This window comes from Dendrobates tinctorius, unplaced genomic scaffold (genome assembly GCF_039654945.1).
Source record: "Dendrobates tinctorius isolate UK_male_01 unplaced genomic scaffold, ASM3965494v1 ptg000245l, whole genome shotgun sequence".
Lineage (NCBI taxonomy): Eukaryota > Metazoa > Chordata > Amphibia > Anura > Dendrobatidae > Dendrobates > Dendrobates tinctorius.
Window position 1 is genome coordinate 1,594,083 of NW_027361912.1, and position 18,899 is coordinate 1,612,981.

At 51.4% G+C, this 18,899-nt stretch overlaps 1 protein-coding gene across 1 annotated transcript; it reads left to right on the plus strand.

Annotated features, from left to right (window-relative positions):
* The first annotated feature begins 8,111 nt into the window (after positions 1-8,111).
* Positions 8,112-18,202, plus strand: TTI2 (TELO2 interacting protein 2). Its single transcript, XM_073557128.1, has 7 exons — positions 8,112-8,968; positions 11,239-11,425; positions 11,759-11,851; positions 13,972-14,162; positions 14,397-14,540; positions 17,636-17,792; positions 18,066-18,202. Exons 1-7 carry the CDS (start codon positions 8,175-8,177, stop codon positions 18,177-18,179), a joined length of 1,680 nt encoding a protein of 559 aa, XP_073413229.1. The 5' UTR covers positions 8,112-8,174; the 3' UTR covers positions 18,180-18,202.
* Positions 18,203-18,899: the final 697 nt, after the last annotated feature.

The window sequence follows — 18,899 nt, forward strand, 5'->3', positions numbered from 1 at the left end:
TCAGCAGATATAAAACATCTCAAATAAGACTCCAAGGTCTGGTTTGTTCTCTCAGTCTATCCATTGGTCTGGGGATGAAATGCGGAGGAGAAGGATAACTGAATTCCCAGATTGGAATAAAAAGCTTTCCAGAATCTGGAAACAAACTGAACTCCTCTGTCAGATACAATGTTCTCAGGAATCCCATGTAACTGAACCACCTGTTGTAAAAACAAGGGCACCAACTCAGCAGAAGATGGCAACTTTGGGAGTGGTACAAGATGGACCATCTTCGAAAATCTATCACAAATCACGCAGATAACAGTCATTCTCTGAGAGACAGGAAGATCCGAAATAAAATCTATTGAGATATGGGTCCATGGCCTCTTGGGCACCGGCAAGGGCATCAGCAACCCACTAGAACGAGAACAGGGTTTAGACCGAGAACAAGTCCCACAGGACTGTACAAAATTCCTGACGTCACGAGATAAGGCAGGCCACCAAAAGGAATGACTCACCAAATCTCTGGTACCAAAAATACCTGGATGACCAGCCAATGCGGAGCAATGAATTTGAGACATCACTCTCTTTCTCCACTGGTCAGGAACATACAATTTTCCCATAGGGCAACGCTCAGGTTTATCCTCCTGAAATTCCTCCAGGGCGCGTCTCAAATCGGGCGAAATGGCAGAAAGAACTACCCCCTCACCTAGGATGGTAGTAGGCTCGGTCACAATAAGAGAATCGGCAAAGAAACTCCTAGAAAGGGCGTCTGCCTTAACATTCTTAGTGCCCGGAAGAAAAGAGACCACAAAATTAAAACGCGTGAAAAACAAGGCCCATCTAGCCTGTCTAGGATTCAAGCGTATGGCCGAATCCAGATAAATCAACTTGATGTCTAGCTCCCTCCAAGCAATGTCTCCACTCCTCAAATGCCCATTTCATGGCCAACAATTCCCGATTCCCCACGTCATAGTTGCGTTCAGATGGGGAGAACTTTCGAGAAAAGAAGGCACAGGGATTCATCTTAGAAGTCACAGGGTCTTTTTGGGACAAAACAGCTCCTGCACCAATCTCAGAAGCATCTACCTCCACCTGAAATGGAAGCTAGACATCAGGTTGCCGTAAAACCGGAGCTGAAGTAAATCTCCGCTTAAGCTCATGAAATGCTGAGACAGCCTCAGGAGACCAATTCAGCACATCAGCACCCTTCTTGGTCAGATCAGTCAGTGGTTTGACAATACCAGAAAAATTACCTATAAATTTACGATAGAAATTAGCAAAACCCAAAAACTTCTGGAGGGCCTTCAAAGAAGTAGGCTGAACCCAATCATAAATGGCCTGTACCTTGGCCGGGTGCATTTCAATAGTCGACGGAGATAAGATAAATCCCAAAAATGAAATCCTCTGTACACCAAAGAGGCATTTCGATCCCTTAACAAACAGGGAATTCTCCCTCAAAATCCGGAACACAGTCCGGACGTGTTCCACATGAGAATCCCAATCACTAGAAAAGATCAAAATATCATCCAGATAGATGATCAAAAACTTATCCACAAAGTCACGGAAAATATCATTCATAAAGGACAGGAAGACAGAAGGGGCATTAGAGAGCCCAAAAGGCATCACCAGGTACTCAAAATGTCCCTCCGGAGTATTAAACGCCGTCTTCCATTCATCCCCGTGCTTGATGCGAATAAGATTATACGCCCCCCTGAGGTCAAGCTTAGTAAACCAGCAAGCACTCTTAACTCTGGAGAATAAATCAGACATCAGAGGTAACGGGTACTGATATTTAACCGTTATCTTGTTAAGGGAACGGCAATACACGGTCTTAATGAACCATCTTTCTTGGCCACAAAAAAAAACCCAGCGCCTAAAGGTGACGAGGATGGTCTAATATGACCCTTCTCCAACGTCTCCTTAATATAGGATCACATAGCATCATGTTCGGGTACAGATAAGTTGAAAAGCCGACCCTTGGGAAATTTACACCCAGGCATCAATTCAATTGCACAGTCATAACTCCTATGAGGAGGCAAAGACGCAGACTTACTCTCACTAAATACATCAGAAAAATCGGCTAGATAATCAGGAATATCATGAGACTGAGGAGAGGTGGAGAAAACAGGAGCGTCCCTAAGAACACACTGACAACCCCAACTCACCACAGACCCAGATTTCCAATCCAAAACTGGATTATGAGTTTGCAACCAGGGAAAACCCAGAACAATAGTATCATGCAAATTATGCAGCACCAAAAATTTACAATTTTCTTGGTGGTCTGGGGCAACTCGCATTGTCACCTGTGTCCAAAACTGAGGTTTATTCTCCACCAAAGGAGTAGCATCAATACCCCTCAAAGGAATAGGCGTCTGCAGAGGCGTCATGGAAAAACCACAACGTTTAAGCAAAGTCCAAATCCATCAGATTCAACGCTGCTCCAGAATCCACGAAAGCCTTAGTAGAAAACGTGGACAAGGAGCAGATCAGAGTAATTGCCAAAAGAAACTTAGGTTGTATACTGCCCACAGCAAATGTGTGTGCAAAACGTTTCTCTCGTTTAGGGCAGACAGAAATAATATGAGAGACGTCTCCACAGAAAAAACACAGCTTATTACGCCTTCTAAACTCCTGACGTTGCGCCCTAGACAAAACCCCATCACATTGCATAGGTTCAGACATTTGTTCAAAAGGTGGCAGTGCCTCCCGTGTAGTTTTACGTTCACGTAAACACCGATCAACTTGAATGGCTAATGACATAGAGCCATCCAGACCAGAGGGAACAGGAAATCCCACCATAACATCCTTTACGGTTTCTGATAAACCCTTCAGAAAGAGAGCTGCCAATGCACTATCATTCCATGTAGTAAGGACCGCCCACTTTTCGGAATTTTTGACAGTATAACTCTGCAGAATCCTGACCCTGGTTTAATGCCAACAGGGTTCTCTCAGCTTGATCAACAGCATTAGGTTCATCATACAACAACCCTAAGGCTTGAAAAAATGCATCCACATTAGTCAGAATAGGATCACCAGGAGTCAAAGAAAACGCCCAATCCAGGGGATCGCCGCGCAGCAAGGAGATGACAATTTTATCTTGCTGCACAGAGCTCCCCGATGAGTTAGGCTTCAAGTCAAGAAATAATTTACAATTATTCTTAAAATTCATAAATTTAGACCGATCCCCAGAAAACACATCAGGAGTAGGGATCTTAGGTTCAGCAGCATGTGATTGAGCGAGATAGGCGGAAATTCCCTGCACCTCAGCAGCGAGCTGCTCCACACGATCAGACAATTGCCTAATCTCCATTAGGAAAAAGAAAAAAATCCTCCTACGGCCCCAGAGAAAAAAGAGGAAAAAATATATATAAAAAAAAAAATTCTGACACTTTTTTTTTTTAAACAACTTTTTCCTGCTTTTGAGTACCCTAGAATCTGCGGCATGGCTGGTGATTCTGTTATGAATGGGTCACCGAGGAGAAAAAAGCAAAACAAGCTAAGTCACAGAAAACCAGAGAGGTTGGTAACTATGCAGATTGCAGATCCCTGATCCTACCACACAACTAGCAGTAGCCGTGGAGCGTACCTACGATGTTCCTAGACGCTTCGCCACGGCCGGGGGACTAAATAAGCCTGAAGCAAGAAAAAGGGAAAACTAACTGCCCCAGAGCAGACCCCAAAGGAAAGTCAGCCCCCACACATGTATTGACGGTGAAACAAGATGAAAGCACAAACACAGGCAGGAAAATAGGCTGAGCAAACGATGGGGCCCAGACTAACTAGAAAGGAAAGGAAAGACACTGTCTGCAACCTGCAAAAAACCCTACAAAAATAATGTCCAACACTTCTGATAGCAAAATTAACCCTGGTCACTAGACTTCTCCCACTATATCAGCACAATATTCTGAGACAGAGCAAAAAGAGACCAAAACTAGTAAGGGACAAAAAGAAAATTGGCAAAATACTGATAAATAAGAGTGGAAATTCAGCACAGCCCCCAGCCGGGGCTGGCAGACCACACAAAAAACTGAATAGACCAACAAAATCAAGTGTGAACATTAGCAGAAAAACTTAGTTTTAGATGACTGGAACAGAGCTGAAAACCAAGAGCTGACAAGCCAGAAGGAATCACCAGCAACTGAATAGGGCGTCGGCTGTCTTAAATCCAATCTGAGCCTCCTGAGGTCCAATCGTCATCCTCATTCTCAGGTGGCAGGTCTCCACTGATCAAATCAGCCTAACTACCTCCTGTTACCACCAGAGGGAGTCTGGAAGGAGAACTCACAACTGGTGAACCAGAGAATGAACTCACAACACCCCTCCTCACAAGTAAAGCACCATGGAATAAATGGTGCTATAATAATAATAATATATAGCTGAAGGGAATGGCCAACACTGAACAGCTGAGACAATCCAGTTAGTAAGTCTCCAGGAGCTTCAACTGAACAGACTAACCATTGCACTACCACCAAGGAAAAAACCTGCACTGTTTACTAAGATGGTGAAGTACTTGTTACCAGAGAATGAGTTTGTGAAATCGAATGCCACGATATTCTGGCCCCTCCCTGTCACTGTATCCCTGTCACAATAGCTGTCCATGTAGTGGATAACCCCTTTATTATGTCCCAATACTTCACCAGAATTACCTTCATCTCTTTTTATCTGAAATTATAATTTGCAATAAAAGTCACCTTTTATACACCAGGGCACGAGGGGTCGGACGATTGTACATCGGGAGGACCAGGGGCCGAATGTTATACACTGTGGCGTAAAAGAAACAGATGTCATACACTGCGTCGTAAGGTGGCCGGATGTTATGCACTGGGACGCGAGGGGCCAGATGTTATACACTGGGGAGCGAGGGGCCAGATGTTATACACTGGGGCGCGAGGGGCCAGATGTTACACACTGGGGCGCGAGAGGCCAGATGTTATACACTGGGGCGCGAGGGGCCAGATGTTACACACTGGGGCGCAAGGGGCCAGATGTTACACACTGGGGCGCAAGGGGCCAGATGTTATACACTGGGGCGCGAGGGGCCAGATGTTACACACTGGGGCGCGAGGGGCCAGATGTTACACACTGGGGTGCAAGGGGCCAGATGTTCTACACTGGGGAGCGAGGGGCCAGATGTTATACACTGGGGCACAAGGGGCCAGATGTTATACACTGGGGCGCAAGGGGCCAGATGTTACACACTGGGGCGCAAGGGGCCAGATGTTACACACTGGGGCGCAAGGGGCCAGATGTTATACACTGGGGCGCGAGGGGCCAGATGTTACACACTGGGGCGCAAGGGGCCAGATGTTACACACTGGGGCGCAAGGGGCCAGATGTTATACACTGGGGCGCAAGGGGCCAGATGCTATACACTGGGGCGCGAGGGGCCAGATGTTACACACTGGGGCGCGAGGGGCCAGATGTTATACACTGGGGCGCGAGAGGCCAGATGTTATACACTGGGGCGCAATTGGCCAGATGTTATACACTGGGGCGCGAGGGGCCAGATGTTACACACTGGGGCGCGAGGGGCCAGATGTTATACACTGGGGCGCGAGAGGCCAGATGTTATACACTGGGGCGCAATTGGCCAGATGTTACACACTGGGGCGCGAGAGGCCAGATGTTGCACACTGGGGCGCAAGGGGCCAGATGTTATACACTGGGGCGCGAGGGGCCAGATGTTGCACACTGGGGCGCGAGGGGCCAGATGTTACACACTGGGGCGCAAGGGGCCAGATGTTACACACTGGGGCGCAAGGGGCCAGATGTTATACACTGGGGCGCAAGGGGCCAGATGCTATACACTGGGGCGCGAGGGGCCAGATGTTACACACTGGGGCGCGAGGGGCCAGATGTTATACACTGGGGCGCGAGAGGCCAGATGTTATACACTGGGGCGCAATTGGCCAGATGTTATACACTGGGGCGCGAGGGGCCAGATGTTATACACTGGGGCGCGAGGGGCCAGATGTTATACACTGGGGCGCGAGAGGCCAGATGTTATACACTGGGGCGCAATTGGCCAGATGTTACACACTGGGGCGCGAGGGGCCAGATGTTATACACTGGGGCGCAATTGGCCAGATGTTATACACTGGGGCGCGAGAGGCCAGATGTTGCACACTGGGGCGCAAGGGGCCAGATGTTATACACTGGGGCGCGAGGGGCCAGATGTTGCACACTGGGGCGCAAGGGGCCAGATGTTACACACTGGGGCGCAATTGGCCAGATGTTACACACTGGGGCGCGAGGGGCCAGATGTTATACACTGGGGCGCGAGAGGCCAGATGTTATACACTGGGGCGCGAGGGGCCAGATGTTATACACTGGGGCGCGAGGGGCCAGATGTTATACACTGGGGCGCGAGGGGCCAGATGTTGCACACTGGGGCGCAAGGGGCCAGATGTTATACACTGGGGCGCGAGAGGCCAGATGTTATACACTGGGGCGCAATTGGCCAGATGTTATACACTGGGGCGCGAGAGGCCAGATGTTACACACTGGGGTGCAATTGGCCAGATGTTATACACTGGGGCGCGAGGGGCCAGATGTTATACACTGGGGCGCGAGGGGCCAGATGTTGCACACTGGGGCGCAAGGGGCCAGATGTTATACACTGGGGCGCGAGAGGCCAGATGTTACACACTGGGGTGCAATTGGCCAGATGTTATACACTGGGGCGCAAGGGGCCAGATGTTATACACTGGGGCGCGAGGGGCCAGATGTTGCACACTGGGGCGCAAGGGGCCAGATGTTATACACTGGGGCCCGAGAGGCCAGATGTTATACACTGGGGTGCAATTGGCCAGATGTTATACACTGGGGCACGAGGGGCCAGATGTTACACACTGGGGCGCAAGGGGCCAGATGTTATATGCTGGGGCGCAAGGGGCCAGATGTTATATGCTGGGGCGCAAGGGGCCAGATGTCATGCACTGGGGAGCGAGGGGCCAGATGTTACACACTGGGGCGCAAGGGGCCAGATGTTATATGCTGGGGCGCAAGGGGCCAGATGTTATATGCTGGGGCGCAAGGGGCCAGATGTCATGCACTGGGGAGCGAGGGGCCAGATGTTATACACTAGGGTGCAAGCGAGCTAGATGTCATACACTGGGGTACAAGGGAGCCTCCTTTCTCTATCACCATGCTATCAGTCTATTGAAATTGGACTGCACTCAGATGTCATCCAAGTGCATTCTGATGTTTTCCACCGACTCATTGACTTGTATGGCCGAGTGCGACCCGAATGTCAGCTCAAACTAGGGCATGCTGCAATTTTTTTCCCTGAACTCCCAAATCTGACGTGCGCGGTCCTATAGAATAACATTGGTCCAGGCGCGGTCTGACGTTTTGTCGTATTACAGTGAGACCGCCTCGATCTGCATCTATTTGCTCCCTGCTTAATATCCAGCATATTTCTCAGAGACTTTTTTGGTTTCTACTCCCCTTAAAAAATGCCATAAAAAAAAAAGATCAAAACATCACATTTATCCAAAGACTGCCATCAATAAAAACCACACCCAGCGTCAACGGGGAGAAAAAATACTAACACAATGGCGACAAAGAATTTTTGTTTTTACCGTATAATGAACGTTGTAAAACCAAAACCTACAAAATAATGGCAAATTGGTTTTTTTCACCGTTTTACCGCATTTGGATTTTTTTTTCCAGTTTCCAAGCACATTATAGGGGAAAACAAACGGTGGAATTCAAAGCGACAACTTGTGACGCATAAAAAACTAAAACACACGGCGTCACATGTCGAGTGAGAGATAAAAAAAAAAAAAGTTATGGCTTTAGGAAGGGGAGGAAAGAACCGAAAGCTCAAGAAAAAAAACAAACGCTCAGTCATTAAGGGGTTAAATGTCGGTAAGGCTGTGTAGAGGGAAAGAATGAGCAAAACTTCAGGATAATAATTTTGGAGAAGTCACCTGTGCAAGTCATTTCTCACATGTAAGGATATTCCACCATTACTGCCAGGAGTTAATATGGCCGCCGGCCGCGCTGCCAGGAAGTAATATGACCGCCAAAAACATTGCCAGGACCTAATATGGCCGCCGGCTGCGCTACGAAGAGTTAACACGGCCACCGGCCGTGCTGCCACAAGTTAACATGGCCGCCGGCTGCGCTTCCAGGAGTTAATATGGCCGCCAGTTAGTATCCGCTTGTTGTGCATTTCCGGCGTTGGCATGGCAGCTGCCGAGCCCCCTCTGGCACGCGCGCTTGCCGGTCTCTGTGACTGTCTCGGTTGTGCTCCCACTCTCCCCCGCACCCCGGCCTGCTGCACGGAGCTCCTACAGGGTTTAGTTTCCTGGGCGGCACCTGGTCCGGAGGATGGACGTGGCAATAGAGAAGTTCCGACTAGAGCGGCCGCGGCGGTCCGGGCCTCTCTACTGCTCTTGGAGGCTGTGGCAGCAACACGTGGTGATCATATCAGCGCCGCGGAGGCGGAGCAAGAGCTGGAAGCCGACAGCGCAGAGGAAGCTGGGAAATGTGACGGCTCCAAGCTTCTTCTAGGGGGAGGGACGCCAAAATCCACAGAGGGGGGATTGGATGGACCTGTCTTAAATGAAAATGGACAAGGGGCGAGTTTATCGCTGGAGGAGAAACATGTGGCCCCTGCCTCACCTTGTTCTGGTGGAGGAGCCCCTGCATTAGCAAAAAAGACCGATGATGCCCATATTAAAAGTGATGGGGTCCCTAAATCTATAGTGGACTGTGACAGGGAGCTGGTGTCAGAGATGATAGACCCGCAGTGTGTTCTGCGCTGTGCAGTGGCTCCTCTGCTGCTCCTCTGCGGGGCCCATATTCATGACACGCCGTGGAGCAACGCGCAGTCCCGCCGTCTGGCCAATCAGCTGCTGCGATCTCTCCTGGAGGTGTCACACTGCGCATCAGTGGCTGCACTGCTGGAGGGGAACCCGGATCAGCCCTACAGCACCTACAGGGAGGCCCTGCAGCTGCTGGGACCCCGACTCCGCAAGTGAGGACTGTTACCTTGTTACCGTACATCCTCACTGCCCCCCCTCCGGCCTCGTTACCGTACATCCTCGCTGCCCCCCTCCGGCCTCGTTACCGTACATCCTCGCTGCCCCCCTCCGGCCTCGTTACCGTACATCCTCGCTGCCCCCCTCCGGCCTCGTTACCGTACATCCTCGCTGCCCCCCTCCGGCCTCGTTACCGTACATCCTCGCTGCCCCCCTCCGGCCTCGTTACCGTACATCCTCGCTGCCCCCCTCCGGCCTCGTTACCGTACATCCTCGCTGCCCCCCTCCGGCCTCGTTACCGTACATCCTCGCTGCCCCCCTCCGGCCTCGTTACCGTACATCCTCGCTGCCCCCCTCCGGCCTCGTTACCGTACATCCTCGCTGCCCCCCTCCGGCCTCGTTACCGTACATCCTCGCTGCCCCCCTCCGGCCTCGTTACCGTATATCCTCGCTGCCCCCCTCCGGCCTCGTTACCGTACATCCTCGCTGCCCCCCTCCGGCCTCGTTACCGTATATCCTCGCTGCCCCCCTCCGGCCTCGTTACCGTATATCCTCGCTGCCCCCCTCCGGCCTAGTTACCGTACGGCCTCGCTGCCCCCCTCCGGCCTAGTTACCGTACGGCCTCGCTGCCCCCCTCCGGCCTAGTTACCGTACGGCCTCGCTGCCCCCCTCCGGCCTAGTTACCGTACGGCCTCGCTGCCCCCCTCCGGCCTAGTTACCGTACGGCCTCGCTGCCCCCCTCCGGCCTAGTTACCGTACGGCCTCGCTGCCCCCCTCCGGCCTAGTTACCGTACGGCCTCGCTGCCCCCCTCCGGCCTAGTTACCGTACGGCCTCGCTGCCCCCCTCCGGCCTAGTTACCGTACGGCCTCGCTGCCCCCCTCCGGCCTAGTTACCGTACGGCCTCGCTGCCCCCCTCCGGCCTAGTTACCGTACGGCCTCGCTGCCCCCCTCCGGCCTAGTTACCGTACGGCCTCGCTGCCCCCCTCCGGCCTAGTTACCGTACGGCCTCGCTGCCCCCCTCCGGCCTAGTTACCGTACGGCCTCGCTGCCCCCCTCCGGCCTAGTTACCGTACGGCCTCGCTGCCCCCCTCCGGCCTAGTTACCGTACGGCCTCGCTGCCCCCCTCCGGCCTAGTTACCGTACGGCCTCGCTGCCCCCCTCCGGCCTAGTTACCGTACGGCCTCGCTGCCCCCCTCCGGCCTAGTTACCGTACGGCCTCGCTGCCCCCCTCCGGCCTAGTTACCGTACGGCCTCGCTGCCCCCCTCCGGCCTAGTTACCGTACGGCCTCGCTGCCCCCCTCCGGCCTAGTTACCGTACGGCCTCGCTGCCCCCCTCCGGCCTAGTTACCGTACGGCCTCGCTGCCCCCCTCCGGCCTAGTTACCGTACGGCCTCGCTGCCCCCCTCCGGCCTAGTTACCGTACGGCCTCGCTGCCCCCCTCCGGCCTAGTTACCGTACGGCCTCGCTGCCCCCCTCCGGCCTAGTTACCGTACGGCCTCGCTGCCCCCCTCCGGCCTAGTTACCGTACGGCCTCGCTGCCTCCCTCCGGCCTCGTTACCCCCCTCTGGCCTCGTTACCGTACATCCTCGCTGTCCCCCTCCGGCCTAGTTACGGTACGGCCTCGCTGCCCCCCCTCCGGCCTCGTTACCGTACGGCCTCGCTGCCCCCCTCCGGCCTCGTTACCGTACCTCCTCGCCGCTGCCCCCCTCCGGCCTCGTTACCGTACAGCCTAATGGGGTTAGGGCCACACAGGGCATTTGCCGTGGTACTGGTATTTGGTACATGCTTATCTACTGATCCCTGTGGCCCGACCCTTAGAGTTGCCTGTATGGAAGCTGTCACAGTGGCTGTTTTTATTACCCCCAACCACAGACGCGTCCCGACAACAGATGCTCATATAATTTGGGCATCCTTACTGATGGGGTCCACAGAGGCAGACATGGCCCCTTGGAGCTCATGCACAAGGCAGAATGGAGTTACCACAGTCCGGGGCCGCACAGGAGAGATTCTGCCCATGCGGAGTCTGACGGTCCGTGGCGTCATTTCTGATATCGGGGGGGCTATGTGAGTAGAGTACTGGGCTCATGCACAAGGCAGTGCGGACTCTCCATAGTACAGAGCCTCGTACAGCCGTGCAGCAGTATCTCGCTGAGTCCGTTGGCCCGTGGCATGACATATCGGGAGGTGACCTGGGTGTATTATCAGGGTGACCTGGGTGCAGTATCGGGCTGCCAGATCCGTAATCCATCGTCTATTTTATTGCAGAGACACGTGGGAGTCGCATCCGGAGGCCAAGCTCGTCTTCTCCTGGATGCTGTTCCGGGTGCCTCGGCCATGGCTCTCCGACTTCCTCAGTAGGGTGATGCCGCCCTCGCTGCTCTTCTCTGATGATTATAAGCCGGAGAACAAGGTGCTGGGCGTCCGATGCCTGCACCACATCGTCAGGAACGTGGTGAGATCATGGTCATCTTTTCAGTGATCGCACGGCGGGGTCACGTCCAGCCTTCTGCTTATGGGTGCCGTGACTTAAAGGGGTATTCCAAATACTGGCACTGAAGGCGAATCGATAGGACATGCCAAAGGTGACCGGTATGGGAGAGTTACACTTTAGGACCTGAAAAGTGGGGCTGTGCCCTCTCCCAGAGTCGCTCTTGATCATGAGGTCAGACCTCTGTTTGCTATGGTTATACACATGGAAAATATAGGTAACATTATTATTATTATTATTATGCATCAGTAGGGGGAACAGTACGGACTCCGCTAATACTCGTATCTCCCCCCACAGCCGGCGGCAGAACTGCGCCAGTATAATCGGGCCCTGGTTGTGTACCACGCGCTTCGGAATCACCTCTATACTACAGATGCTGAAGTCGTTGAGGTGAGGGCCTTGTCCATGGCTGCCAGTGTTCACCTCTCTTTATACGTCTCTTTCTCTTCAGATCTGCTTTACCCTATGGGTAAAAAACAAACCTGCGTTATTGTGACCCTGAGGCAAATAAGCCCATTGTGCAGCTTCCGTGAAAGCATTCGGGGGGGGGGGGGGGGACCAAACATTTGGTTCCTCAGTTTGTAGCCTTGGCACCTGCTTCTTTCGTCAGCTGGGGCTGTGTGGGGGCTTCTTATCTTTGTCCTGTGCTGATGGGTTTTATTGCTGCTAAATTGGGGGGCCGTATTTTTTGGACTATAAAATGCACTTTTTTACTTTTTCCCTCCACCCCAACCCAAATTTGGGAGGAAAATTGGGGTGCGTCATATAGTCCGAATGTAGCTTACAGGGGAGGGGTCGGCCACTGCAGGAAGCTGGCGGCAACATGAGCGGGGTGATGCTGCGGGCCCTGGGCTGGGAGGAGGGGGTGTTCCAGCGGTGCGAGGCAGAAGCCATTGATCTCCCGGCAGTGGGCTACAGGAAAATGGCGCCAAGATCTTAATCTGCGCATGCGCCGGCGCCATTTTACATTTTATTGAAGCCCACCACCAGGAGATCAATGAGTAGTGCAGCAGGGATGCCACTCCTGCCTCACACCGCCCGGAGATCAATGGCTCCTGCCTCGCACCCACTCCACAGCCCCCACCACTACAACCCCCGTTAAGCCACATTTGGACTATTAGACGCACCACCATTTTGCTCCCAAATTTGTGGGGAAAAAGTGCATCTGATAATCAGAAAACTACAGTACCCCAATTTTGTTTCAATAAAACCATCAGCTCGGAACACAAAAAAGAAGACCCCACAGAAAAATAAGTGTCACAGGTCTCGGAAAATGGAGACACAAATCTATTTTTTTCCCTCTTACAAACCTTAGAATTGCTGTCGACCACTTAAATAAAAAGAAAAAAGTACAAAAAAAATTTGGCATCACCATAATTGTGGAGACTGAGATTGCCCTGTACACAATTGTCCTTGTACACAATTGTCCTTGGACACAATTGGCCTGTACACAATTTTCTGTACACAATTGTCCGTACACAATTATCTTGTACACAATTGTCATGGAACCCCATTTTCACATTAAAATTATTTTTTTTCCTATTTTCCGCCTCTAAATTTGGGGTTCATCTTATAGTCCGAAAAAGTTTTCCTCTTTACGACGTTCAGTGCTTTCCTCTTTACGACGTTCAGTGCTGGTCTAAAGTAATCCTCTGGTCTGATGGACTGGATGAAGCGATACCAAATATTAGCGGAAGGAGGGAGATTTATATATATATATATATATATATATATATATATATATATATATATATATTAAAAAAAAAAAAAAAAAATTTATATATATGTAAAATTAAAAAAAAAAAATGTATGTGTGTGTGTGGAACATGATCCTGCGATCATCCGATCAGTTATACTATATGACGCAATGCCCCAATATTGCAGTATGTAGTGGAAATCGTGGTCTCCCATGCAGTTCAGCATGTGCTATTCACAGCAGCGACATGGGGGGGTCTTCAGTCAGTCGATGCCTGGCGATCAAACCTTGGGGGAGAGCGATGGCGATGGGAGCCGGTGCGCGCAAACATCGGAAGCGACTCCTGTTAGAAACATGCTGGCTGTGTAACACGGCCGGCATCTACCACGTGTGGAGGTAGTGTAGCTCGTGAGCCCACTCCACGTATCGTGACCCCGGCGCTGATGACAACTTGAGATAAAAGGTTAATAATTGTTGCCTGAATGGTTCTCGGCACAGCGTGCACGCGTTTTCCTTAGGGAAAAGGCCCCACCCAACCAATATTGGCACGTTTGGTGCCTTTACTCTTCCGTGTGCCACACACATAATAGTCGGGTGGTCCTACGTAACTCGGCGGGTATTACTGACGTTGCTGTCCTACGTATGGGCAGTGGGTAATGAATATGGCACGATACCCCCCGCCACATCCTAGTGGTATTGTATGTAGCGCCACCACACCATACTTATGTGAGTGAATACTAACGTTTGCCGGGTGAGCTGCGATCCAACCTCTTGCCATTAGCCCAATAATCCTTCTCGTTTTGCCCCCCCTCAGGTGGTCCTGCCTTGCTTACTGGATATTTTTCCCGTCCTCCATAAACCACCACCGGCAGTGGGTGCGTACCGCAAAGATGGAGAAAACCCCCCTGACCAGATCATGCAGATGCTTCTGACTCACATGGAGATGGAGCACAGGATAGCCCTGCGCAGACTGTATGCACGCAGCCTGCCCGCCCTGCAGGAAAGGTGAGGGCTGCATGCTATATGTGCCGGGGGTCCACGTTACCCCCCCCCCAAGGGTCATATGCTCTATTGAAGGGGTAGCAAATACAGACTTACAACTATACCACCTGTACCAATACCTCGAGTTCTGGATCTCTGCATGCACCGATTCATTAGTTCACCCAGGACGTGTGGTGATCACAAAGGGACAGCAGCTATATTCATCTGTACCCCACTGATTTGTGGTGTTCTACGCAGGCTTGGCTTTAGGATCGCCCGTCACATGAAGAGGCTGCTGCGTGTGATCGTCGGGTATTTGGAGGTCTCCGATGGTCCTGATGAAACCTCCCGTCTCAGCATCCTGGAGACTTTACAGGGAACCATCAAATACGCATGGCCGAGGTGGGGTATCCTTTCTGCTTGGACCCTTTAGGGAACCTGTTTGGTGCCCAAACGAACACCAGAATCACACTGAGCCGTATTCCTGCATTTTAATGTCATGACTGTTGTGAGAAATCTCTGGAGCTACGAACAGCAAAAATAAAGCTCATATTGACAGTCTGGTGGTTGCGTCTATTCCCCCGGACCAGTCCCGGCCTCTGGTGCTGTAATCATGTCCACTCCATGTCACTGACATACTCATCACTGTGCTCACTAATGCAAGATGTCAATCACCCTGAGCGGACTGATCAGTGGACTAGTCCAGGGGGAAAGACGACTCAGCTGGACTAGTCCTGGATAATTAGCAAATTACTATCCTCTGGCAGCAGCTTATCGCTCGGAGAACAAAAGGATCAGCAAACGATATCAGATCTGCCAGACCCCACACACATCAGACTGTTGGCCTATCCCGATGATATCGGTGGATTTGGTCCCCATTAGTCTTGTGTGTATGGAGGCCTGTATCTCCTCGTGACCGGCCTAGTCTCCATTTTTGCGCTTTTGTTTTTTTACTCCTTTTCTTTTAAGAGCCATAACTTTTTAGCTTAGCTTTAGTTAACTTTTGAGGGCTTCTTGACGAGTTGTAGTATTGAAATATATATTTTACCGTATCATGTTCTTGAAAACAGGGAAAAATACAAGTGCAGTTTTTGCTGTTTTATTTTTTTGGGTGGGTTTGTTTTTACACTGTTCATTGTGCTGTAAAAATGACCCCGGTAACCTGATTCTCCAGGTTGGTACGATCACAGCGATACCAATCTTGTATAGTGGTTTACATATTTTAGTAGTGAAAAAAAATCTACAATTTTGTTAAAAAGAAAAAAAAAAATGTTGAATTGTCACCATTTTCTGAGACCCTTGGACTTTTTATTTTTCCGTTGATGGAGTTGTGCTTTTCTTTTTGTGCTGAGATGTAGTTTTCATATACCAGGGCTTAGCGGCGGCCTTGCACTGCACCCATGAACGCGCTAGTGTGAAACTAGCCTTAGGGAGTCAGGTCCAGGGATCGTGGTATACTTTCCTGTGACTGGTCAAAAGTGCACCATGGCTTTACGGACACACTGTATATACCGTATTTTTTTGGACTATAACATGCACTTTTTTCCTCCCAAAATGTGTATCTGTATTCGGGGGCGTGGATGAGTTGAAAACGGCATTTCTCACCTCTTAGGGTTTGAAAATTTGAGAGCAATAACTGTGGCACAACCCTAAAAGTGGTGCGTGTGTGGGGGGGTGCGACTTATAGTCCGGATGTACCGGCTCTGGCTGTGTTGGGGAGGTGGGGGAGCGGTTTTGGCAGAACAGCGGGTCAGAGGCAGGAGCCGGCGGCTGCGGCTAACTCCTGTGCCCGCTGTTAAAGTGAAATGAATATTCACTGTATTCCACGCCCGTTTCTTTTTGGCATCCCAGTTCTGGTATGCGTGTGGTCCCATCCTTATCCTGGTATGACTGGCCCCATCCCAGTCTGGGTATGCGTGGGCCCCATCCTTATCCTGGTATGATTGGCCCCATCCCAGTCTGGGTATGCGTGGGCCCCATCCTTATCCTGGTATGATTGGCCCCATCCCAGTCCTGGTATGCGTGGGCCCCATCCTTATTCTGGTATGACTTGCCCCATCCCAGTCTGGGTATGCGTGGGCCCCATCCTTATCCTGGTATGATTGGCCCCATCCCAGTCTGGGTATGCGTGGGCCCCATCCTTATCCTGGAATGATTGGCCCCATCCCAGTCTGGGTATGCGTGGGCCCCATCCTTATCCTGGTATGATTGGCCCCATCCCAGTCTGGGTATGCGTGGGCCCCATCCTTATCCTGGTATGACTTGCCCCATCCCAGTCTGGGTATGCGTGGGCCCCATCCTTATCCTGGTATGATTGGCCCCATCCCAGTCCTGGTATGCGTGGGCCCCATCCTTATTCTGGTATGACTTGCCCCATCCCAGTCTGGGTATGCGTGGGCCCCATCCTTATCCTGGCATGATTGGCCCCATCCCAGTCTGGGTATGCGTGGGCCCCATCCTTATCCTGGTATGATTGGCCCCATCCCAGTCTGGGTATGCGTGGGCCCCATCCTTATCCTGGTATGATTGGCCCCATCCCAGTCTGGGTATGCGTGGGCCTCATCCTTATCCTGGTATGATTGGCCCCATCCCAGTCTGGGTATGCGTGGGCCCCATCCTTATCCTGGTATGATTGGCCCCATCCCAGTCTGGGTATGCGTGGGCCCCATCCTTATCCTGGTATGATTGGCCCCATCCCAGTCCGGGTATGCGTGGGCCCCATCCTTATTCTGGTATGACTTGCCCCATCCCAGTCTGGGTATGCGTGGGCCCCATCCTTATCCTGGTATGATTGGCCCCATCCTTATTGTGGTATGATTGGATACCAGGATAAGGATGAGGGGGGACCATTCCTACCAGGCTGGCGATGAGGGCCATGCATGTCAGTATAGGGATATATATTTACCAAGTATAGAATTGACCACATTTTTTGCTTCAGTTTTTTTTTCCCCCCTAATTTCCTCCTCTAAAATCTAGGTGCGTCTTATAGTCCAAAAAATACGGTGTGTGTGTATGTATGTGTGTGTGTGTGTGTGTGTGTGTGTGTGTGTGTGTGTGTGTGTATATATATATATATATAATTTTTTTTTCTTTCTCTTGGTGGCTTGATCCTGTGATTGCTTGATTTTTCTATGCTGTATATAAGCTGCAGTGTCTATTGATGCTCCACCTACAGCGGAGCTTCCGAGGAGTACCAAGATGGCTTCAACGGAGGCCTTTAGCTGCCATTGTAATCCATCGGTCCCCAATGATTGTAATGTTTAATTCCCGCTGATCGCTGCTGTCCGTGCAAATGATGGCTAAGTAATGCCACCAGTGTCGGACCTGTATGGGTAGGCACCGTTGCTGAGCCCGCACACCCTGGCCAGGAGGTACATGTTCGAGTAGGTGTTAAATAATTGTGGCCCCTTTGGGCTCTTCGTGTTACCGGTGGCAGATTTGGGGCCTTGATGTCCTATCATCTCTCCACAGGTCTTAATGCTTGTTCTCTTTCCTAGGATCCCTCCTCGGCTTCCTCTCCTTCTAAAATCCCTTCTAAAGCTGATCTATGAGCTTTCTTCAGAGTCCAATCCGAATTCTGTGACCGAAGCTTTAGTCAACGGGGCCACCGAGTGCCTGCTGCTTCTAGACAACTGCTCCCAAGGACAAGTGAAAGTGAGTAAAGTATGGCAGCAGATCGTCATTTACCTGGAAAGGGGTTGTTCCCTTTCAGGTAATGTTTGGGCTTGACAGTCTTAGTCTTCCTTGCTGTAAGTGCACATGACTGCTGCAGCTAATCACTGGTCGCAGCGGTGATCTGAGGTCACCGTGAGTGTCAGAGTAATAGACTGCAGGGACTTGTTGGGTAAATCTGCCCTGAATCACTCCGCTTAGGGGGTGCAGTGTGTGTATCATGTCTTCACGTATGCCAATCTTCTTGTACTTCAGACCGCCCTAGAAGACATCCCCTCCGTGTGCAAGGAGCCTCTCCTCCAGCAGTGTGTCAGCGCAGTGCTCCAGCGAGGTGGAGAGCGTCAGCCATCGAGCCCCATACAGCCGTAATAAAAGTCTACGTTCACACTGCACTGACGGAGCCTCTTTTCTATAGGTGGTGTGGGGGAGGGGAGGTTGACGAGTCAATGGACTAATGAAATCTACTAATCAAATCTCATGTTTACGCAGGATTTGGGGAGAACAGATCAATTTGCCTGTGCTGCAGGTCCGTGCAATGCAATAGATTTACCCTTTATTCATGTTTTACCAAAAAAAAACAAAAACTCCCCAATCCATCGTAGTAAATGAATGAGCGACACATGAACTGGAGGAGTCGCTGCCTCCAGCCGAGAGCCTGACATCCTACAAAATATCCCAATTGGATTTCGCTGTAGATTCTCATACACTGGGCGCTGTGTGTGCCGTATAAAGTTTAGGGTGCGGACGAATCCCCACCCTGCCACCATGGGCCCATGGCTGCACAATGGTGGCTCTGAATCGGGGTGAGCTGTGGCTGCACAGTCTGGCCATAGCCTCTGGATAGATTACAGGTAAAGGTATCAGCCTACGTTTATGGGGTTTTATTTGCAGATTAATATTGTTCTGAAGTTGTGTGGTTGCTGCACTAAAAGCCTGGCTATATGGAGAAAATGAACTTTATTCCTCCCAGCCACCTCCGGCTTTCAGTTATAGAGGCGCAGCTTTAGTCACCGCTCAGTACATAGTGAGCGGTGGCTGTATCCACACCCAGCACTGCCTGACAGCTGATCTGTACAGATGCACCGCTGA

What these genes read in the sequence shown, in the direction of transcription:
- TTI2 (XM_073557128.1), top strand. Translation starts at nt 8,175, where the DNA reads ATGGCAGCTGCCGAGCCCCCTCTGGCACGCGCGCTTGCCGGTCTCTGT. An exon ending in CTGCCCGCCCTGCAGGAAAG is followed by an intron (nt 14,163 to 14,396) that starts GTGAGGGCTGCA and finishes TGTTCTACGCAG; the next exon opens with GCTTGGCTTTAGGATCGCCC. An exon ending in GCTCCCAAGGACAAGTGAAA is followed by an intron (nt 17,793 to 18,065) that starts GTGAGTAAAGTA and finishes CTTGTACTTCAG; the next exon opens with ACCGCCCTAGAAGACATCCC.